The sequence below is a fragment of the Dendrobates tinctorius genome, unplaced genomic scaffold (genome assembly GCF_039654945.1).
Source record: "Dendrobates tinctorius isolate UK_male_01 unplaced genomic scaffold, ASM3965494v1 ptg000032l, whole genome shotgun sequence".
Classification (NCBI taxonomy): Eukaryota; Metazoa; Chordata; class Amphibia; order Anura; family Dendrobatidae; genus Dendrobates; species Dendrobates tinctorius.
Window position 1 is genome coordinate 29,231,655 of NW_027361700.1, and position 24,003 is coordinate 29,255,657.

The following is a 24,003-nucleotide window of genomic DNA, read 5'->3' on the forward strand; positions in this document are numbered from 1 at the left end:
CCCCATACCATCCTCAAGGCAACGGAGCATGTGAACGCTTCGACCGAACCTTACTTCAAATGCTGAGGATGTTGGAAGAGGACAAGAAGGCATGCTGGCCAGATTTCCTGCCAGAGTTGGTCTGGACCTACAACAATCGGGTCCATTCCACCTCGGGTTACACCTCCTATCTGCTGCTGTTTGGAAGAGCTGGATGAGAGATCATTGAATTGAAGTTGAAACTGCAAGAGGAGCTGATGGAATGAAGCATCACTTCATGGGTGAAAGAACATCGTAAATGACTGCAAACAATACGGCGGTTGGTGAGTCAGCAGCTACAGGACAAAGAACATACAGGCCGTAAACTGATTCAAGAGATACCACTACCGCCCGGGGACCGAGTATTAGTCAGAGAGAAACACCCCAAGGGTAAACTAAGTGAGAGATGGGAAGTACAGCCTTACAAAGTCATCGAGCGAGTGTATGCTGACGTCCGGTCTACAAGGTGCAGGTTGAGAATGGGGCGCCCGCCCCTACAGTGCTTAACAGAAACATGCTGCGGCCATGCCGGTCCAGGCCCCGTCCTGTACCAGTGCCGCCTGAAGATGTTGCTCCACTTCCTGAACCTGTCTTGCCTGCTGGTGAAATCAATGATGAATGGTGGGTCGATCCTGACACCGTGGGGGGGTCCTCAGCCGGACAGAGATGGTAATCCTCTGGAAGTACCACTACCGCCACGTGACGATGAGTCCAGACAAGAGCCTACAACTCCTGCAGCAAGTATTCCTTTGGAAGATACTCAAGACCTCCTGAGATCCCAGAGGTCTACTGCAGGGGTTCCACCAGTCCATTATGTAGAACAATGTTTCCTGTCTGTTTTTCCGCTTGTGTTGCGTCCCCTATAGGTGCTATTCTGCATTGCAAGTTTCTTCTTGCCACTGCAACCTTGATGATGTGATGGTTGAGGATGACCATGTTTAAGTAGGGAGCATGTAAGGGGGTGGCATTGCTATGGACAGAAGAGACAAACTGCCATTTTCAGAGACAGAACCCCCTTTGCTAGAGCAATGGGACTTTCGGCTCTCCCTGCAATAAGACTGGCTTTGGTTTGCTCCTCCAGCTATGGAGAGGGGAGGGGCTGTTTTTCCAGTGAGTGTTCTGAACTGGGAGTCTGCAGGAAGCTGGTGTGCTGTGAGGAGAAAAACGTGCAGCTTGTAACTGACTGAACTTGTGGGATTTTGTATACTCTTCTAGGGATAACAAAGGTGTCTTTCCCGTGTTGCTGGGAGGAGCCACGAAGATATACAAAGAAGAAATTCAGAGGAGAGAATTCACCGTTTCTAGGAGCAGGCTTGCAATCTTCACACAAGGACAAGACCACGTTGCACAGAGCTTCCAGGGAGGACATCACATCATCTTGCAGAGAACTGCAGGGGGCCCCCAAGAAGGAACTGAGACACCAACTTTACTGTGAGTGTTAACCCCGTGTGCGCATATGTTTAGGACTTAGGATAGGCTGCAATAGACAGAGCACGGTAGCCGTGCGGCCGGAGTAGCAGCATTGCATACCCCTGTTTACACTTTCCTAACACTGCATTCCTTGCCTGTAAATAAATTAACCCTTTGTTGTTTGCACCTCATCTTGCGTACTGTAGTCTCCCTGCATTTTGGTGGTCCCCCGGCCATCTCTTCACAGACATGCTCAGTAAGGTGATCTCTGGTCTTAGACTCCTGAGCGCAGTGCAGCACCTGTATATCACTGGTTACCATAGACTTGACTGCAGAGCCAGCAGTAACCAAATGTATACCACGAGCCTGAGCAAGATGATGGGACCGACATCTGTGCTGAGCAACCATCGCAGTGACTGGACTTGAAAGGGAGACCACAGTACCAGATAATGATGGGGATCTATCCCATGCAGTGGAAGATTCCTGACACCTAACACTTTTGTACCTCATTATTTATAGGCAGAAAGTGTAATTTCATGGGCAATTACAATTTAGAGAAAACTGCGGTGAGAAATCAAAGACTCAGTGCCAGCTAAAAAAAGGGTGTTGGCTATGGCTTTGAATTGAGAAAAGAGCAACAATGAATGTCATGGGGAATAGTAGCACCCAGTTGCCAATAGGTCGGTGCTACATTTCTCCTTTTCTCAGTATTTATTATAACATTTTTAAAGATATTTCAAGAAATGTGAACATTTTTCTATAAATCTAGGGCACTCTCCTTAAAATAATAAAAGCCTTAGAGCAGAGCCCCCCAAACACAGTTCCCAGACCTATACCATACATAAAGCTACTCATACTCTAATCCTGTGAAAGCTTGCAGCTGTGTCCCCTTACTTTGGGACCCACATTTGGTCATGTGACTTTATCCGTGTAGGTCCTTTTACAGTAACAGGTCCTATGCATATTTGATGCTTTAGATACCTCTGCAGTTTTGCCATGGTTTTTGAAGCAATTTGCTGTCAAAAAACATAATCATAAAATACAAAAACTCCTTTTCTTGTATTTTAGGCTCGATAGGTTAGGCTCAGGCCAGGAGTGGCTACTTAAACTTCCCATTTTATATTCTGCCAATGACCATGGACTGCCATGTAGCCATGTATATATGCTATACTCGGAAGTATACTTGTACAAAATAAAAAGAAGTATTGAAGAATTGCAGCAGAAAAATACCTCTTCAATAATAATATTATATCTTGATATTTATCTGGATGCTTAAATTCACCTGCAGTTAATTTACCAATATTTTGGGGAACAAATTTGTTCTTGTTTCAAGTATCAACTATTCTTCCAGTAAAATAATATTTTCTGAATTCTCCCCAGTTTATTTCAGATTGTGCCACCTCATTCTTTTGTTCTTTTCGTAGTAGAAAGAATTCCAGATGAACCATATACAGTATAAATATACCGGGTGAGTCATAAAGGACGGACGTTTTTAAACTAATCATAAAATCGTTAAATATTTATTAAATATAAATGTATTCACAGATTTGGTTACGTATACTGACAAATATTTGACAAATTCAAGTGTGGAAAACAACATCTGCCATGTGGTGGCCATTATCAGTGATGCATTTCCAAAGGCGTTCTTGGAAGTTGGCATCAACACGTTCCAACACAACTCTGTCGATTTGGGCAACTTCCACTCGAATAGCTTCCTTCAGTTCTTGTAATGATCGAGGCTTAAGCTTGTATACACGTGATTTGAGGTGACCCCATAAGTAATAATCGCACATGGACAGGTCTGGGGACCTAGGAGGCCAATTAATATCGCCAAACCTGGAAATGATGCGACCAGGGAAGAGAGGGCGAAGAACGTTCATTGTTGCTCCGGCTGTGTGGGCCGTTGCCCCATCTTGTTGAAACCACACACTAGAGATGGGGATATGTTGCCGTCGTAACTCAGGAACAAAGAAGTTATTTATCATGGCGATATAACGTTGTGAGTTCACGGTAACAGTATTGCCATTATCGCCTTCGAAAAAGTACGGACCGATCACGCCATATTTGCCCATAGCGCACCACACCGTTACCTTAGGGCTGTGCAGCGGTCGTTCATGTAATTCTTTCGGATTTTCATAGGCCCAATAACGGCAGTTCTGCTGATTAACCATGCCATTGACATGGAAATGAGCTTCATCACTCATGAATAAAATAAGGTTGTCGTTTTGCTCAATAATTGCTTCCATCTCATGTGCGAACTTCAGTCGCGCTGCGTAATCCCCGCGCTCCAACTGTTGCACAATGGCCAATTTATAGGGGTGGAAATGCAGGTCTAAATGCAAAATACGCCTTACTGTACGATTACTGAGGGCAAGTTCTAAAGAATGTTTCCGAGCAGATCGACTCGGACTACGCAGCATGGCTTGCCTGACGCGTTCCACATTTTCAGGGGTACGTGCCGTTCGTGGAGCCCCCGGTGGTCGTTTGTTCATTAGTGTACCTCGTGTACGGAGTGCTTCAACCCAACGTAGGATAGTGTTACGAGCGGGAACAGCTTGATTTCTGTGAATATTGAAATGACGCCGAAACTCACACTGAACGGCTGTGATACACTCATTATTCTTGACAAAACTGTCGTACGCAAAAACGCAATGTTCTATCGTCCACGGCACCATAGCTTAAACTGAAACTAAAATAAAAACAATGCTTTCACCTCACAAACATAACCCCGCCTCCCGCACATCTCTACCTCCACCTGGTGGTGAGTTATAGCCACTTCAAATACATCCGTCCTTTATGACTCACCCGGTATATATATATATATATATATATATACATTCATATAGCGAAGGAAATAATTATTTTATCCCTTACTGACTTTGTAAGTTTGCCCACTGACAAAGACATGAACAGTCTATAATTTTAAGGGTAGGTTAATTTTAACATTGAGAGATAGAATATCAAAAATAAAATCCAGAAAATCACATTGTATAAATTATATAAATTTATTTGTATTTTGCAGCGAGAACTTTACTTTAATCATATTTTAACATCATATAAGAATAAATAGCGAACAATAAACAGTGATAATGTAAAGGGGTTGGTTTAATAATGTTCATTGCTGTACTTATGTCTTTTTGCTTTCTGGTATTGCTACGTGTTCTATGTACTACCTAATGTATGACACGGTACTGCTACCTCTCTTAGGTATTACCACTGCTGTGTTTTCATGTTCCGCATTGTATATAGTGTGATAATGTTTTCAATGTTTCGTGTACAGTTTAGGGAAAGCAGGGTACTCCTGGGTGGACACAAGAGGGGGGCACTCAAGTATGTAGAATAGTTGGTAGATAGTATAGGGTTAAGGTTAGAGCAGAAGGGAAGGGAAGTTATTCAAACGGGGCCAGGGTGCCTGAAGTGCCCACATGGGCTATAGGCCCAGGACAGCTCAGCAGTCACACAACGTTAAGCAGCTGCAGACTGTTGTGAATTCGCTTTCTGGCCTACCTCTGGTTACTAGTGAAGGTAGTGGAGCTGGTTATATTGACAGAGGGGTTGCGAGTTCTCTTTCCGGGCTCCCTCTGGTGGTTACTGGAGGTAATGGAGCTGATCTAATTAACAGAGGCCTGCCACCTGATAATGAGGAGGAAGACTGGAGATCTGGAGTTTCTGACTGGATTTAAGACAGCCAACTCCCTCTATCCCTGCTGGTGATTTTTTCCTGCCTCCTGAGGTCGTAGCTTCCAGCTCAGTCACTGCATGCTCAGCTAAGTGTTCTTTTGCTATTGTTCACATTTGATCTGGTTTTGTCTATTTCAGTTTTGTGTGGTCAGCCAGCTCCGGCTGGAGCTGTGCTGAATTCCATCCTTATGTTACTGCTTGTGCCAGTTTGTTTTTGTCCCTTATTAGATTGTCCTCTTTTTGCTCTGCTTTCAAAATATACCAGAGTGCTGATATAGTGGGCGAAGTCTAGTGACTTCAGTATTTTTCTTTCAGACGTGTTGGGCATTTTTTGCAGGGTTTTTGCGTGATTGCAGACAGAGTCTTTCCTTTCCTGTCCTGTCTAGTTAGTGTGGGCCCCATCATTTGTTCAGTCTATTTTCCTACCTGCATTTGTGTTTTCATCTTGTCTCACTGACAATTTATGTTTGGGGCCATCTATTCCTTTGGGGTCTGCTCTGGGGCAGTTTAGATTTCCCCTTTCTTGCTTTAGGCTGATTTAGTTCTCCGGCTGTGTCGAGGCGTCTAGGATCATCATAGGTATGCTCCACGGCTACTGCTAGTTGTGTGGATAGGATCAGGGGTCTGCAATCCGCTTAGTTACCAACCTCTCTGGTTTTCTGTAGCTTAGCTTGGTCTTGTTTTCCTCCTCGGTGACCCAATCATAACAGAATCAAAACACAAATGCAGGTAGGAAAATAGACTGAGCAAACGATGGGGCCCACACTAACTAGACAGGACAGGAAAGGAAAGACTCTGTCTGCAATCACGCAAAAACCCTGCAAAAAATGCCCAACACATCTGATAGAAAAATACTGAAGTCAGTAGACTTCGCCCAGAGGTTGGCCAGAAAGTGAATTCACAACAGAAGACCATGTTATCCACGGCCACTAGACATCATTGCAGTGGGCTAGGACAGTAAGAAGGAGATGTGACAACTAATAGCCTGGGTAGACGCCTTTAGAGCGGTTGTCGGTTGAAGTGAGGGACTGAAGGAAGTTGGAGCTTCGAAGGGAACGGTACAGATGGGTCAGATGCTTTACCAGAGGCAACCAAACTGGGTGGCTGATGATTTTGAGTCTGGGGTGAAACAGGCAGAAGGATTTGTCATCAGGGAGAGGTTAGGCCAGCAAGAATCTGGGGAGCAGTCTAAGATGGTCCTGTCCGGACGTGTGCTGCAAAGAATCGTCAGTGAAGTAGGGAAAGTTGAGGAAACAAGTAAAGTCCAATGTGAAGCCCATGATGTGCCAATTGTGGATATAATGTGGATATAATGTGTGAAGTTCTAAGTAAAGAATGTGTTCAAGTTATCCTGGACTGTGTCTCCTTTACTGGGGGTCGCCTGGATGAAGGGCCGTCACCACCTGGGAAGTGCCCAGGAGGACCTGAACCTGGAGATGCAGGTACCCTGAGAAGTGGAATACAGTTTTCTGTAAGGGAAGGTCGGGACACAGATGCTTCAGTGTCTCTGGCCATGACTACAGTCCTGAAATACTGGATTTGCCTACTATCGATTTTGTGACAACACCGGACTTGACTACTGAGTTGGACCTGGCTTATTTGAAAAGAAAGTCACACTACTATGACCAAGATGGTGGCTGTGTAATTGGTGGGATTGCTGACATCTTCTGGCACTGACCTGTCAGTATGCCCTGGTCCGCCCCTGGTGGGTGTGGATGAAGAAGAGAAAACCTCACCCTCTTCCACTGACTAACAACCAATTGGTGGAGCTGTTGGAGGCGGGCCCCCCTGGGAATGGGTGGGGCGCGCATTATGCCGCAGCTTCTTCAGGAGACGTAACGCACGTAGGGGCGGCAGGCTGGGGCAGCATTTCCTCATACTCCATGTAAGTTTGTGTGATTACAGCACCTTATGTTTACTGTGACACTGTTTGCACTTTATGCTTATGGTAATAGGTTTAATCCAATATGCAGTACAGCACTGGTGCACTTTTTTTTAGCAATAGTCACTTTACCCCTTGTTTCCTCATTAGAGCTTGAATACCTGTATTGGGTCAAAAATTTAAACGGGGGTGGGTTCATATTAATAATTTTCTGTGCTTGAGCTTATTTATAGCTTGATTGTGATATTATTCTCCTTAAGGTGCAATTTCTGTTATGTATGCCCTCTTATGCCTGCATTAGCAGTGATGCTCTGTTTTTTAATTTTATGTTAATAAAATTCATTATTTAGCTAAAAAAAACACTTTTTATCCCTAGTTCTTGCTTAATTGTCTTGATAGGGGATATGGTAGTATTATGCTGAATTTGAGTTGTGTTATATTTTTGTGGTTCCTATGATTGGGGAATTTATTTGTGTCTAATGTTCTATGTACTACTTAATGTATGACATGGTACTGCTACCTCTCTTGAGTATTACCATTGCTGTGTTTTTATGTTCCGCATTGTATATAGTATGAAAATTTACAATGCTTCGTGTACAGATTAGGGAAAGCGCAGTACTCCAGCGTGGACACAAGAGGGAGGCACTCTAGTATACAGAATAGTTAGTAGATAGCATAAGGTTAAGGTTAGAGCAGAAGGGAAGTTATTGAGACAGGACCAGGGTGCCTAAAGTGTCCACATGGGCTATAGGCCCAGGACAGCTTGGCAGCCACGCAATGTTAAGCAGCTGCAGACCACGTTATCCATGGCCACTGGGCATCATTGCAGTGGGCCAGGACAATAAGAAGGAGATGTGGTGACTTATAGCCTGGGCAGACGCCTTTAGGGCGGGAGTCAGTTGAAGCAACACAATCACAGGCAGGAGAGTCAGATTTTCCCCGCTTATGCATAAGATCTGCACAGACACCAATGTTTGTTCTGATACAATACCCGTTGGTGGATTTGGTAAGTGAGGAAACGTTTGAAGCTCACCATCTACTGCACTGACCCAAAGTTTGTGCCATTTCTCTTCTAAATTGAAATCATGTTCATACAATGAGAAATAAGTATTTGATCCCCTACCAACCATTAAGAGTTCTGGCTCCTACAGACAAGTTAGTCACTCCTACTCAACTTGTTTCCTGCAATAAAGACAGCTGTGTGACATAGAAACCTTTATAAAAGACTCCTGTCCACAGACTCATCAGTCACAATCTAACCTCTACAACATGATAAAGACCAAAGAGCTTTCTAAGGATGTCAGGGACAAGATCATAGACCTGCACAAATCTAGAATGGGCTACAAAGCCATATGTAAGATGCTGGGTGGGAAGGAGACAACTGTTTTTGCAATAGTAAGAAAATGGGAGAAATACAAAATGACTGCCATTTGACATTGACCTGGGGCACCATGCAAAATCTCAGCTTGTGGGGTATCCTTGATAATGAGGAAGGTAAGAGATCAGCCTAAAACTACACCAGGGAACTTGTTAATGATCTCAAGGCAGCTGGGAAAAAAGTCACTAAGAAAACCATTGGTAACACATTACACCATAAAGGTTTAAAATCCTACAGTGCCCACAAGGTCCCCCTGCTCAAGAAGGTGCATGTGTAGGCCCATCTGAAGTTTGCCAATGAACAACTGGATGATTCTGTGAGTGATTGGGAGAAGGTGCTGTGGTCACATGAGACAAAAATTGAGCTCTTTGGCATTAACTCAACTTGCCCTTGTTTGGAGGAAGAGAAATGCTGCCTATGACCCAAAGAACACAGTCCTCACTGTCAAGCATGGAGGTGCAAACATTATGTTTTGGGGGTGTTTCTCTGCTAAGGGCACAGGAGTACTTAACCACATCAATGGGAGAATTGATGGAGTCATGTTCCGTAAAATCCTGAGTGACAACCTCCTTCCCTCCTCCAGGACATTAAAAATGGGTCGTGGCTGTGTCTTCCAGCAAGACAATGACTGAAAACATACAGTCAAGGCAACAAAGGAGTTGCTTAAAAAGATGCACATTAAGGTCATGGAGTAGTCTAGCCAGTCTCCAGACCTTAATCCCATAGAAAACTCATGGAGGGAGTTGAAGCTCTGAGTTGCCAAGCGACAGCCTCAAAATCTTAATGATTTAGAGATGATCTGCGAAGAGGAGTGGACCAGAATTCCTCCTGACATGTGCGCAAACTTCATCATCAACTGCAAAAAATGTCTGACTGCTGTGCTTGCCAACAAGGGTTTTGCCACCATATATTACCGTATTTTTTGGATTATAAGATGCACTTTTTCCCAAAAAATTTTTGGGGAAAATGGGGGTGCGTCTTTTAATTTGAATATACCTTATCGGCCACGATGAAGCAGGCTAGAGTGGTGCGTTGCTGCAGTTCGCAGGCTGAGATGAGGGGGTGTTTTGATGTGGGACACTGCAGGTGTTAAGTGGTTTTCTGTAAACCAGTCAGTTGCATTGCAGGAAAACCTAAAGCATGCTGGGTCAGAAGGTCCTTTTGATAGAGAAGTTTTCCAGACATGTCTGTGTGTGTGTCTTGTTCCCTGCATTATCTTACTTCAACTTCATTATCCTGGACAAAGTATATCTGGTAGGGGAACGATCTCTGTTCCTATGGTATTATGTTATACAGAACTGTTGTTAAATCAGACGGTGATTGTGAATAGGTCATATGTTCACATGTACAAGCTTCATCTTGCTGTATGCTTTCACTATTAATTGTAAATGTCATAGTTATGTTATGTTCGAAGCTCAATAAATATACCTGTTATTTGTATTTTTGCAGTTTTACCATATTTTTTGATTCTATGCATTCCTCTGTTGACAAATAAGCAAGTTTGCTGCTTATTTTGGAAGACAGAAGAAGTTTATACTGTAAATTAGGTTGCAAAAACTGTAAACATTTAAGAAGACAGAACCGTAAGCCAACACCAGAGTTGTCTAGCAGTGCATTACTTCCCTCTTCTATTTCAGAGCACATGCACACTCAGCCAAGAGATGGGGGAGCAGTTACAAGAGATCATCTGACTGCTAGCTAAGTGTATGGGCACTTTATGTCTCTCCTGATAAGTTTAAAGGGAATCTGTCACCCCATTTTAGCCCTATAAGCTGCGTCCACCGCCATCAAGGGCTTATCTTTAGCATTCTGTATTGCTATAGATAAGCCCCCTATGTAACCTGAAAGATAAGAAAAACACGTTAGATTATACTCACCGGGGGCGGAATCGGGTGTGGTGGGTGTTGCGGTCCAGTCCGGAGCCTCCCATCTTCATACGATGATGTCCTCCTCCTTGCTTCTCCGTCGGTTCATGCGCAGGCATACTTTATCTGCCCTGTTGAGGGCAGTGCAGATTACTGCTGTGCGCAGGCGACGGACCTCTCTGACCTTAACCCGGCGCCTGCGCACTGCAGTACTTTACTCTGCCCTCAACAGGGCATATAAAGTACACCTGCGCAGGAGCCGAGGGAGGACATCATCGTATGAAGATGGGAGGTGCCGGACGGGACAGTGACACCCATCGGACCCTACCGAACGCCGAGGTGAGTATAATCTAAAGGCCCCATCACACATAGCGATCTTGCTAGTGAGATCGCTGCTGAGTCTCAATTTTTGTGACACAACAGTGATCTCACCAGCGAGATCGCTGTGTGTGACAGCGATCAGCGACCGGCCCCCCTGCCGGTATCGCTGATCGCTGCAGGAAAGGCCAGGACTTTTTTTTGGTCGCTGGCCTCCCGCTGGCCACCATGCATCGCTGCGTTTGACAGGCGGGAGACCAGCAATCTGCTGGTAACTAATGTACACATCGGTATCCAAGGGACGTGCGTCCCTTAGATACCCGATGTGTACGTTAGTTACCAGCGCGCTGATGCAGGGAGCTGGTAACTAACGTACACATCGGGTATCTAGGGACGCACGTCCCTTGGATACCCGATGTGTACGTTAGTTACCAGCTTCCTGCATCAGCGCACTGGTTACTAACGTGCACAGCGACGCTGGGCATCACTGGTGAAGCTGTCTGTTTGACAGCTCACCAGCGATCACATAGCGATTCACCAGTGATCCTGACACATTGATATCGTTGGCAGGATCGCTGGTGAGTCACTATGTGTGACTCCAGCCTAACTCTTTTTTGTTATCTTTAAGGTTACATTGGAGGCTTATCTACTGCATTACAGAATTCTGTAGATAAGCCCCTGATGGTTGTGCCGGCAGCTGATAGGGCTAAAATGGGGTGACAGATTCCCTTTATTTAATGCTAAAACGTTATCTCTTTTTGCAGCTTGTTTTTGGATCAGTTCTATTTTATCAATATCTTTTTGTCATACATGCATATTTGAAGTTCATGCACCCTGTGGTGTTGTTATGTGTATATAGTGCTGTAATGGGTTAAAATAATGACAGGATTCTGAAATTCACTACAGGGAAGGTATGAAGCCCAGGGATAAGTCTTGTATATCACCCTATTATCAGGTGGGGGCCAAGGAAGACCTATATATAAAAGGTTTGGTGCCAATTGGATATAATAATAATTGTGCATATTCCACAGGGGCGTGATAACATGCAGAGAGGGACAACTAGTCCTGGGAAACTGACACTGTATTGACTAGTCAAAGGCCTAATTAGCATAAGAAAGACAAAGGGGATAAATACTTTTTTTTACACCTGTATTTAAGTAAATAACATTATACAGGACTGGTTAGTCAGGAAATTTAGTAATACATAAGTGAATGTGCTGGGTTAGATGGCATGGTGGACCTGACAGGTTCCTTCAAAGTAAATTGATCCAGGATATTTTTTACTGATTTTATTATTTTTTGACTCCTATTATATGCTATTTTTTTTATGTATTTCCTAAAGTCTCCTCATCTGTATTGTACCAGTTGGTTTCCTATATGTAATGTCTTTTTGTTTTTATTTCTCAGAAGTAACACTGTTCTTCTCCTTTGGTTGTGTCTGATATCGCCCCCACTCACTCAAATGGAGCTCTTTTTGGGGAAAAAAGAGCAGAACCTTTTTTTGGCCTAATGTTATATAACCCTTTTAAGGAATGTGAATGTGAAAATAATAAATAAATGAAGACATTTCTTATGTGAAATTGCTGAAAGATTTTACTAGGGAAAACAGAATTAGACAGAAAATGATAAAAAGTTTACAAAAAATGCAAAGCACATTCCATCCAAATCCAACAAATACATTTTATGCATTTAGACATATCTTTAATAGAGCTTTACAAGTTCATAACAAATTGAGTAAAAATAATAAAACAACCTGCACTTACTAATCCTTTGCTGTTCCAGTTGGGCTATTGGAAAGAGACTCAAGAAGCTTCCATGAACACTGTATGTTATGGACATCATTCTACTGTGTGTTGGTGGCTTAAGTGACTAATGTTCCTCTTAGGGCTCGTGCACACAATTGACTATCGGAAAAAACTGGAAACATGTCCAATTTTGATCTGAGTGCGAGATCAAAATCGGAAATGCAAGTCTACAAGTCTATGTTTCCGTGAAAAACATCAGACCGCACTCAATGATTTTTATGGACTGACGGAATGAAGAAGGTGGAGAAACATTTCCTTTTTACATCTCCACCTCTGAGAATAACTGATGATTCTCTGTTCAAACTGTGATCAAACTCAGGTCAGAGTCTGATCCGAATAATCAGATCGTTTTTCTCAGATGGAGAGAAAACTTTTGTGTGCATGATCCCTTTGTCGTAAAACATAATTTTAATTCTACTAATAGGCAGGGACATTGTCATTTATTCTCAGTAAAATTAGGCCATTGGGTTGTAAAACATTCTTTATAACCATCATCAAACTAAGGCTGGGGTCTTCATTGGGTTGTAAAACATTCCTTATAACCATCATCAAACTAAGACCGCGGTCACACTTGGGTTGTAAAACATTCATTATAACCATCATCAAACTAAGGCCGGGGTCACACATGCGAGTGCAATGCGAGAAACTCGCACATCAATACCCCAGCACTGCCGCCGGCACTCGGGACCGGAGTGTGCGTCGGCATGTCTTTCTATGCAACTGAACGCTCCGGTCCGAACCGCCGGCGGCAGTGCCGGGTATTGATACGAGAGACTCGCGCGAGTTTCTCGCATTGCACTCGCAAGTTTGACCCCGGCCTTAAAATAAGTATCTAAAGAAAGACAGATCCACCAAATAAATGCAAAAGTCTATTGTATTGGTGCTGTGGAGTTTTGTTTTTGGTCTTCATGTTCATCCATAAATCACTCGCACTTGCCTTCAAGAAGTTCTGTTGGAAAAAGACAGAATTCACTGATATCATATTGGCCCAGCTTTCATTTAGAGAGGTTCTCAGGTTATGAAAAACACTATTTTTACATACCTTATAGCAAAATTACTCCAAATTATTAGAGCCTTTTTGTTAGGTTTCCCAAATGTATGTGATTTTCTTACGCTGCTAGGTTAAGTTTGATACATTTATATTGCTGTTTTCTATAAATACTAAGGAGGCTATCAGATAAGTTCAAGATTTGTGTCTACATTAGCTACTTGCAGTAATGCATGCCCCTAAAAAGCTGTTTTTCTTTCCAATGTCTTCTAGGACTCTTACTATAATTTGTATGGAAAAGATTTACAAAAATGGAGCAGAACTTCATCAATGGAAGTCCTAGGCCATTGGCCAATAGTAAAATACTTCTAGAAAATGTTCTATGTATATTCAATGACAATAAAGGCATGTTCACACGTTTTCTGTTGGCAAATTTGGAGCAAGAGTAGGGCCATTCAGAAAACCGCTTGAAAACACAGCCATAAAACACCCAAAAGAACGAACATATTAACATATTACATTTTATGTAAAATGGCTTGCTGATCATCCAGTATATTCAGGCATTTGAGCATTTTTTATTTGTTTCAGATTCTAAAAACCACCAAGCAGTTAAAATAAGTGAGCAGACCATTTTTCTGTCATTTTCTTCTTGGAAGATGCTCCATAATTCCCCTACATGCACAACTGAAGGCTAAAAAGAAACATCTGGGTGTCCTTTTGGACATTTTATTAACCCCTTGACCCCAAAGCCTGTTTTCACCTTCTTGACTGGGCCAAATTTTTACAATTCTGATTATTGACACTTTATGGGGTGATAACTCTGGAACATTTTCAACAAATCCCAGTGATTCTGAGATTTTTTTTTGTGACACATTGTACTTTTTGTTAGTGGTAAATTTGAATCGAAATTTTTTGTATTTATTTGTGAACATATCAAAATTTTGGAGAAAAGTTTGAGAATTTAACAATTTTCAAACTTTCACTTTTATATCCTTAACCTAGTTAGTCATACTGTGCAAAATAATTTATAAATAACATTTACCACATTTCCACTTTGCAATAGCATTATATTTTAACCAATTTTTTTTCCTAGGAACTTAGAATAGTTAAAAGTATATCAACAGTTTCAATTTTTTCCAAGAAATTTTACATAACTGTTTGTTTTAGGGACCACATCATGCTTGAAGTGACATTGAGGGACCTATATAACAGAAAATACCCAAAAGTGATACCATTTTAAAAACTGCACCCTCCAAGTGCTCAAAACTAGGGATGAGCAGACTATTGGAAGATCGCGTTCTGGTACACGACCCAAATTTAGTCCAAAGTTTGGTTCAGGTTCTAGAAATATACTTGAACTTGAACCAGAATCTACTGTTTGGGCACACGGCAGGTCTTGGAAGAGGAGGAGTGTCATTTGACTTGCATGTATAATTTGCTGGAATAATTAGCGGATGCCATGTCGCATTTGCAGAGCCCAGGGTGTGCCTAAGCAGTAGAAACCCCAGCACAAGTGACCCCATTTTGGAAACCACACCCCTCAAGGATTTTATCCAGGGGTATAGTGAGCATTTTTAACCAACAGGTGCAACACAGAATTTGATAAGATTTAGTATTCATATTGAATATGTCGTCATTAGTGTTGAGCGCAAGTGCTCGCTATTCCAGTTTGCAATGGATGCTCTGGTATGCACCAAATATTGCAGGGGTTCGAGTGACATGTTCAAGTATGTGCCCCGCATGTTTTGCATCTTATAGACACCTCCCAAAAATCATAAGGGGATCTGCAATACTCCGTGTATACCCTAGCACCTGATGCAAACTCGAGTAGCGAGCACAAGCGCTCAAAGTCACTTCACATGTGATGTAGTCCCTAATAAAAATGATTTTGTTAATTTTGTTGGAAAAATGAGAAATCGCTGGTCAACTTTTACTTCCTAAAAAAATGATGCTGCCAAAATTGTACTGATGTAAAGTAGACATGTGGGAAATGTTATTTATTAACTAGTTTGTGTGATATGACTCTCTGATTTAAGGGCATAATAATTAAAAGTTTAAAAACTGTGAAATTTTCAAAATTTTTGCAAAATTTCTTTTTTTTTCACAAATTGTCACAGGTCATATCAAAGAAATTTTACCACTATCATGAAGTACAATATGTCACGAATCAGTCTCAAAATCAGTGGAATCAGTCGAAGCATTCCAGAGTTACAACCTTTTACACTGACACTGGTCAAAATTGTAAATTTTAGCTTGGTCGTTAAGGTCGAAATTGGCTCTGTCACTAAGGGGTTAACTAGTGGGACAGTTTTACAGCTCAGATCATTCCATACATAGTGGTGCCAAATACTTTTGCATTGCAGGGCATTAGATCAGGTAATCGCACACAGGCGAGAGGTGTGTCTGCTCCTGCTCTAAGCAGGAACTTAGAGGCCACCTTGGTAACCCCATGGCCATTTTCAGTCAGTGGTCACCAGGGAGACCATTGGTGCAATGCAAATGCAATCACTTTGAGTAGATTGAAGCAGAGAGAGAGCTCTCTCCCTCTGTAAGCAGATCGATGTCACTGTCACTATTCACAGTGACATCAGAGGGGTCAACAGTTAAACATCCGCAATCGGCACTGGCACCAATTGTGTGCATTGCCGTAGGGTGCCAGTTCTCCTATAGCACTGACAACTGCTTTTGTTTGTGCCGGCACTCAGAGTGAGCCCTCATGATCGACACGCCGTAGATGTATGGCAGGTTGTGGGACTGCACCTCCTGCAGCCTGAAAAATACAATTGCGAAAACGCCAACAAAAATCTTTACAAACTACTTCAAGAAACGCCAGAAAAATGCTGAAAATAAAAAAATGATAATTTTATGAGGAGCTTTTGTGGCGCTTCTTCAGTTGATTCTGATATGCACATACCCCAAAAATCCAATAATTTCTATTGTGTTGCTGTCCATCTGTTTCCATCTTTTAGGCATCATACTTTTACAAGCCAAAGGCTAGAGACTCTTCATATAACCTTTTACTACAAACTAGCATTGTGAAGTATAACCAGAAACTTGAAGATCACTGTACTCATTGGTGTAAGCTATAGAGATGGTAGTTGTGGTTACACCATATCGTAACAAATCAGAAAGTCTCAGAAAATTTGTGACTTACTGTCTTTATCTTCTGTGCTGTGATGAGCTGGAAATCTGTATAAAGAAAAATGTAAAATTTATAATCAGCCAATTACATTTATTATATTTCTTCAAGAAAAAAATCAAAGATGATCTTTATTTTACATACTGTATGTCATTTCCATCTAGCAGCTGCTTATAGTTGGTGATCTCCATCTCCAAATGGGTCTTCTGATCCATAAGTATTTTGTACTCGTAGTTCTGACGTTCTAGGTTAGAACGTATTTGGCCAAGCTGTGACTCTATGTTATCAATCATTTCTTGTAACTGGACAAGTTGAGAACCAAACGTGGCTTTTGTTTCTGCCAAACTGTTCTCCAGGGCTGATTTCTATAGTAAGGAGAACATACTATTTAGAAGATTAGAAGTTGTTTCAGCTTGAGCAGAGCTTTACAACATGACTCAATGGCCATACTGATTGAATTTTACAATTAGATCATGTCCTCTATGGTTTTTATTGGAGTTGAGCAAAAAGATTCACAGGATCCATGGTCCAGTGGCACTGGTCATGATGGAAGTTATGGCCAAGGGATCATGACTGTGTGAACCTCCTACTACTTACGGCATGCCTGAATAACACACACATGACATCGTGAGGCCTACTAATCAGAAGAAATGCCAGTGATGTCGTAGGTTGTAGGAGGTTCGCAATGCTCTGGTCTTGCGGCCACAAATCAGAAAGGCAGATTTTAAGGGATTCAGAAAGAGAATTGGAGGGATCCAATGGCTGGATATCCTTAAAGACAAAAATGTCCAGGAAGGATGGGAAATCTTGAAAAATGAAATTCTCAAAGCACAGTTGTTAACAATTCCGAAAAGAGGGAAGAATAGGAAGCAGTTAAGGAAACCAGGATGGATGAACACAGAACTTAAGCACATGCTAAAAAGGAAGAAAAAAATGTTTATAAAATGGAAAGAGGGAGGCATATCTAAAGAAGAATATAATGCTGTCTGCAGAACCTGCAGGGCACAAATCAGATTATCTAAAGCTGAAAATGAATTGAGGCTTGCAAGAGATGTCAAAAGCAATAATAAAGGATTTTGGGGATATGTCAAAAGTAAAAGAAAAGTCAAAGATGCTATAGGATTTTTACAGGATGAAAATGATGAAATGGTAAGACAGGATGTTGAGAAGGCTGAACTTTTAAATTCCTATTTTGCATCTGTTTTCTCTCAGAAAGGAAATGTAACATCAACTGTTATTCACTGTCCTATTAAGGGAATAGAAGAATCCAGGATATCTATAAACAGAAAGATAGTGAGGAAACACTTAGCTAGCCTAAATGAATTCAAGTCTCCAGGTCCAGATGAATTACACCCCAGAGTACTGAAGGAGATAGCAGAAGAAATTTTTGAACCCCTCTCTATAATCTTTGAAAATTCTTGGAGAACAGGAGAAGTGCCAGAAGACTGGAGAAGAGCAAATGTTGTTCCTATCTTCAAAAAGGGGAAGAAGGTGGACCCAGGTAACTATAGGCCGGTGAGTCTGACTTCTATACCAGGAAAGATCTTTGAACAAATTATTAAACAACATGTATGTCAATACCTGGATAAGAATGAAGTGATTAAACAGAGTCAGCATGGGTTTGTAACTAATAAGTCATGTCAGACTAACTTAATTTCCTTCTATGACGGTATCACTGATTGGGTGGATCAAGGAAATGCTGTAGATATAGTATATCTTGACTTCAGCAAAGCATTTGACAAAGTCTCTCATACAATCCTTATTGAAAAAATGATTAAGTATGGAATGGACAAGGCAACTGTTAGGTGGATTCATAACTGGCTTAGTGATCGGACCCAAAGAGTGGTCGTAAATGGCTGCACATCCAGTTGGAAGAATGTCTCAAGTGGGGTACCACAGGGCTCTGTCCTGGGCCCTGTATTGTTCAACATCTTTATCAACGATTTAGATGAAGGAATTGAGGGTAAACTGATTAAATTTGCTGATGACACAAAGCTAGGAGGGATAGCTAATACTAGAGAAGAGAGAGAGAGGATTCAAAAAGATTTAAATAAACTGGAGAAGTGGGCAGCAACTAACAGAATGGTTTTTAACAGGGAGAAATGCAAAGTACTACATCTGGGCAATAAAAATGGAAAAAACATATATAGAATGGGAGGAATAGGGCTAAGTGACAGCACATGTGAAAAAGACTTGGGTATACTAATAGATCACAGACTGAATATGAGTCAACAGTGTGATGCAGCAGCAAAAAAGGCAAATGCAATTCTAGGATGTATTAACAGAAGCATACAGTCTAGATCACGTGAAGTCATTATTTCCCTCTACTCCTCTTTGGTCAGACCTCATCTGGAATATTGTGTCCAGTTTTGGGCACCACATTTTAAAAAAGACATCAACAAACTGGAGCAAGTTCAGAAAAGAGCGACCAGAATGGTGACCGGTCTGCAAACCCTGTCTTATGAGGAAAGGTTGCAGGATTTGGGAATGTTTAGTTTGCAAAAGAGAAGACTGAGAGGAGACTTAATAGCTGTCTACAAATATCTAAAGGGCTGTCACATTGTAGAAGGATCAACTTTATTCTCATTTGCACAAGGAAAGACTAGAAGCAATGGGATGAAACTGAATGGGAGGAGACACAGATTAGATATTAGAAAAAACTTTTTGACAGTTAGAGTGATCAATGAGTGGAACAGGCTGCCACGAGAAGTGGTGAGTTCTCCTACAATGGAAGTCTTCAAACAGAGGCTGGACAGACATCTGACTGGGATGATTTAGCGAATCCTGCTTTGAGCAGGGGGTTGGACCAGATGGCCCAGGAGGTCCCTTCCAACTCTACGATTCTATGATTCTATGATTCTATGATTCTATGATTTTGCTTAACTTTAGTTTTTATGCATTAAAACCCTCATACCATGCTCAGTTGACTCAGCAGATCAATCTCCAGGGTCTGTACAGAGCGTTTTAGGTCAATGAGCTCACTACTAAATGACTGCAGTTGTTCCGCTCCAGAAGACACTTCACGGTTTAGTTCTGCACTCTGTGAGGGAAAATGAGTGGTCAGAAAATTTTCTGCGCTAGCATATTGATCTATAGGATCTGGTCATATTCTAGATATGAACATTGCTTTATATTCATTTTTGGTAATTCCACTTTAAGTGAAGAGTCTTGGTTTACTTGGACACTTTCTCACAAAATCATTTATTCATTGAATGGGAGTTTTAAATATCTGAACTGGCCTATAAGTTTGAAATCAACTCAATATATTACAGATTGGATTTGGTTGTACAACCAAAAACTATAATGTCAGATGTCCACTGATAACCTTTACGCACAGACCATGTATGCTGGCACATGAGTATATAATACCTACATGTAGGCACTATACATGCCTTTGTGAGTCTCCATATTCTGCACCAAAAGCAATTAATATGCTTCTACATTACGGCATGCATAGATGCAAGGCAGAAAAATATACCGCATACACAGGTATTACATGGGTTTAATATGAGTGCCATAATGCAGACTGATGCAGTTTTTATTGGTGACATCTAAGTATGTGTTACTTAAAAGAAATCTGTCACTAGAATCAATCCTCCTAAGCTGTCTATGTGGACAGGTAGGTCATAGAGAGATTAATAAAATAATACTTTGATATCTGCAATCAGATCTCTTTTTCCAGAGACAGGCACATTTTTCTTAATATGTAAGTGAACTGTTAAGATGATGGGCCGGACAGAGCTCTCACCATAGAATTTGCCTCCAGAGCTTATTTTAAATGGAAGGGACCATTACCAGTATGAGACATGTAATGACTGACAGTCTGCTCTCCTGATCTACACACATGGTTTTTATACCTTGAGAAAGGCGCCGGTCTGGCACAGAAACTCGATGGTATTAATAGAAACAGATTTGGCATCCCAAGGCTCTTCATCCCTCCACCACATCCCCCCTAAACCTGCCAGTTTCCAATTTTGCCTCCTGATCTTGATGTCTTACATTGATTGTGCCCACTTCATTTATAATTACCTCTGGAAACAGATTCTCAGGGAAATCTATGACCAGCCCATAGATTTTAACAGCTCATTAATATATTAAGTGTGAAGGATTACAAAAAAGAAGTCATGCAGAATCCCTCCGCTGCCACCATATGTGACAAACCCGCACCTCACCACCCTGCCTAACGGCACTGTTATGTCAGCAAAATCACGTGGCGTGGTTTCCTCACTTGCATTGCAATTTTCATTAAGAAAAAACAAAGATTTTTCATCTGTTTTTGTATATGCCATCTGTTTTTATAAATCAGAAGTGAATAGAATTTTCAAGACCAAAAATAGTTTTCTATATTAATAATGGCAATGCATCAGTTAAAATCAAATGTTATATGGTTGATCCGTATGGGATCTGATTTTTTGCCTACACATAGACTTGAATAGGTAAGTCTTATCTGAAGTACGGAAGAGACTAGTGCATGCTGTAATTTTTTTTCACGCAGACCATGTAAAAAATACAGTCATCTGCATAGCCCAATTAAATAACCATGGTCTGAATGATGTCAGTTTTTTCCATGAACAGCTATTGGATCGAAAATATGGTCATGTGAACATTGCCTAAGTGAGAATATAAAAAAGCATTACAAGAATTACTTGCATAACTTGACACATGCTTATTAAAATAAAATATTTCTTCAGGTCTTACCCTTGCCAGGAATATACTCTCAACCTCTTTAAGGTTTCTCTCCATCAGGTTCTCATATTGATCTCTAACTTCCGACAGGATTTTATTTAGATCTGTAGAAGGAGCAGCATCTACTTCCACGTTGATTCTAGCACCCAGTTGAGCATTCAGAGCGTTTACATCCTTAAATGACAAGTAACATATAATATTTTATAGTGCATTACTAAAAATGTGCAATTTCTCACTCTTAATTTATATTTACTTGTTCATGACTGCTCTTTAATTGGAGGAGATCTTCATGAAGGCATTGAATTTGGATTTCCAAGTCTTGACTTTGCATGTTAAGTTGCTCCAGTGCTTTTCGAAGGCTACTAACATCTGCTTCAATGTTACGTCTCAGATCAAGCTCCATCACACATCTATAATGTGAAGATAACGAGAACTTGGGAATGATTTGTCATGTTGTTGGTTCTGCATCTAGAAACCCTGTGATAACTTTATATTCAGGGGTTCTGCTAACAGAATGGGATTTTAAAAACCTGAAAAGTGATAGCCACTTTTACAATTATTCATACAGATTTACTGTTTCTGCTTAATTTTAATAGTTAAGGCTTACTTGTTTCTCAGGTCATCTGCTGCCAGTTGTGCATTGTCTATTTGCATGATGATATGTGTATTATCCGCTTTGGTGGAAAAAATCTGAAAGTAATATGAAATTATTATAATTAAGTATGCGACATAAATATTATCTTGAAGATTGTTTTTACCTCATTTTTGAGATCTTGGATTCTCCTAAAAAATTGGCTAGAGTCAGGCAATGTACTCGGAGCGTTGGTGGAATACCACTCACAGATCCTTCTCTCCAACTGAGCATTCTCTTGCTCTAAGGCATGGACTTTTTCAAGATATGAGGATAGTCTTTGATTGAGATGTTGCATGGTTTCCTTCTCATTGATGTTCACCAGGCTATTAGTTTTCCAGTCATCATGACCTCCCAAGCTTTTGAGGTGATTTCCATGAATATGAGCACCAAGGACATTGCTAACTCCATAACCATGACCACCAGAAGACCTGCTGGAAAATGATAATTTTGTGGTTCTTCTATTGCAATCTTGGTAGTGACCGCCAAGATGTGAGATTGAGGAAGTCTTCAGATAGTCTTTATGGAGATCATGGTGGTGAGAAGAAATATGGCTGGAGGCTTTCAGGTACTGACTTCCTGTATGGCAAACTCCCACCAGAGATCTCGAAGAAGAGTGACTGATAACGTGACTCATTATTTCCTTTGTTCTCACACCTTTCTGCAAGACACTAGAAACTGATGCTTGTTCAATGAACAATCTGTAAAAATGTTGTCGACACTAGTCCTGTATTTATATGAAGCCGTGACATTAGGTCAGTTTATAGGCATTTTATATGCATCATTCCCCATCATAATCATTTAAAGTTTTTGAGATCTCACAAGTAAAGCCTAATTTTAGGATTAGTGAATCACTTGACTTAAGTATGAAACAGGCCTCAGACATCAGAGAGGTACATTCATCACACCTCATCAATATATTTGTTTTAATTATGACCTGTCCATCAGTCACAAAATTTATTTTTATAAGCAGTAAAAAAAATTGCATTAACAAGAAATGTAAAATCTGAAAAATGTGGTGTTGCAAAAAAATTTTTTTCCTATATCGGAGGCATACAAAGATGCAGTATGTGCCCTCAAACTCCTATTGGCATTACAGTTATGGCTCCATATACTTTGAGATTGTGCATAGTCCCACTCTCCCAATCCTATGATGGCTGGGGGGTGGGTCATACATTTTATTGCCTCATCATTTTAGTGATCTGTGAGGGTCTCAGCACCCAAATCCCATATATCACTTTTTTTTAGATATAAAAAAGTTTTTGTGAAAGTCTGGATGTTCTTTACCTTTTAGCATTCTAAACAATTGGATGAGTCTGTTATTTTATCAGATTTTCCACTATTTGAGCAGATATTTTTCTCTATTTTTGAAAACCAGCAAAAAAATAAAAAAATGGCCCCTTTACTGAATTCAGGTGAATTGAGCAATTAGTTTTCCGGTGTAAATAATAATAATAATAATAATCTTTATTTTTATATAGCGCTAACATATTCCGCAGCGCTTTACATTTTGCACACATTATCATCACTGTCCCCGATGAGGCTCACAATCTAAATTCCCTATCAGTATGTCTTTGGAGTGTGGGAGGAAACCGGAGTACCCGGAGGAAACCCACGCAAACACGGGGAGAACATACAAACTCCTTGCAGATGTTGTCCTTGGTGGGATTCGAACCCAGGACCCCAGCACTGCAAGGCAGTTGTATTGTATCATTAGTAGCTAAGACAAAAAGGAGGTTCTCCTCATTGACTTGAGCTGGTCCACCCCTCCTCCCCAATGACCCTGTGAACCTTTGTAATGATTTACCTATTGTATACAACTGTGATATTGCAAACAATTCCTGGGCAAAGGTTCTGTGTGGAGAAGAAGAAATATGAGGACCTTCATTCTCCAGATACTGAGATATGACAGTGTGAAGCAGAATCAGGAAAAGGGCTCCAAATTAATTTTTAATTGAAGCCCCTATCCTATAGGACTTATAGTGGTATTCCAATTTTGGAAAACCCCTCTCACAATTTACTTTTAAGAAAACAAGCTTTGCCTTATTCACCCTCATAAGGTCTAGTGTTAAGTCTCCGCTGCTTCTCCCATTGTCTAATATTATCTGCAGCGTTGATGTCACGTTTATAGTGCTGTAACCAATAACTAAACTCAGTGGCTTTGTCCAAGTAGATGGCAAATGCCGCTCAAAGCCGCTGAGC

The 24,003-nt window shown here is 41.1% G+C and overlaps 1 protein-coding gene across 1 annotated transcript; it reads right to left on the reverse strand.

The window, feature by feature from the left end:
* Nucleotides 1–13,280: 13,280 nt before the first annotated feature.
* On the reverse strand, nt 13,281–22,438 carry LOC141086648 (keratin, type I cytoskeletal 19-like). The gene is made up of 8 exons (XM_073572889.1): nt 21,929–22,438; nt 21,778–21,860; nt 21,424–21,580; nt 21,183–21,344; nt 19,399–19,524; nt 16,629–16,849; nt 16,500–16,534; nt 13,281–13,306 (listed from the first exon to the last, which is right to left on the reverse strand). Exons 1-8 carry the CDS (start codon nt 22,436–22,438, stop codon nt 13,281–13,283), a joined length of 1,320 nt encoding a protein of 439 aa, XP_073428990.1.
* Nucleotides 22,439–24,003: the final 1,565 nt, after the last annotated feature.

What these genes read in the sequence shown, in the direction of transcription:
- LOC141086648 (XM_073572889.1), bottom strand. Translation starts at nt 22,438, where the DNA reads ATGAGTCACGTTATCAGTCACTCTTCTTCGAGATCTCTGGTGGGAGTT. An exon ending in TAAAGAGCAGTCATGAACAA is followed by an intron (nt 21,345 to 21,423) that starts GTAAATATAAAT and finishes TTGTCATTTAAG; the next exon opens with GATGTAAACGCTCTGAATGC. An exon ending in CTAGATGGAAATGACATACA is followed by an intron (nt 16,535 to 16,628) that starts GTATGTAAAATA and finishes TTCTTTATACAG; the next exon opens with ATTTCCAGCTCATCACAGCA.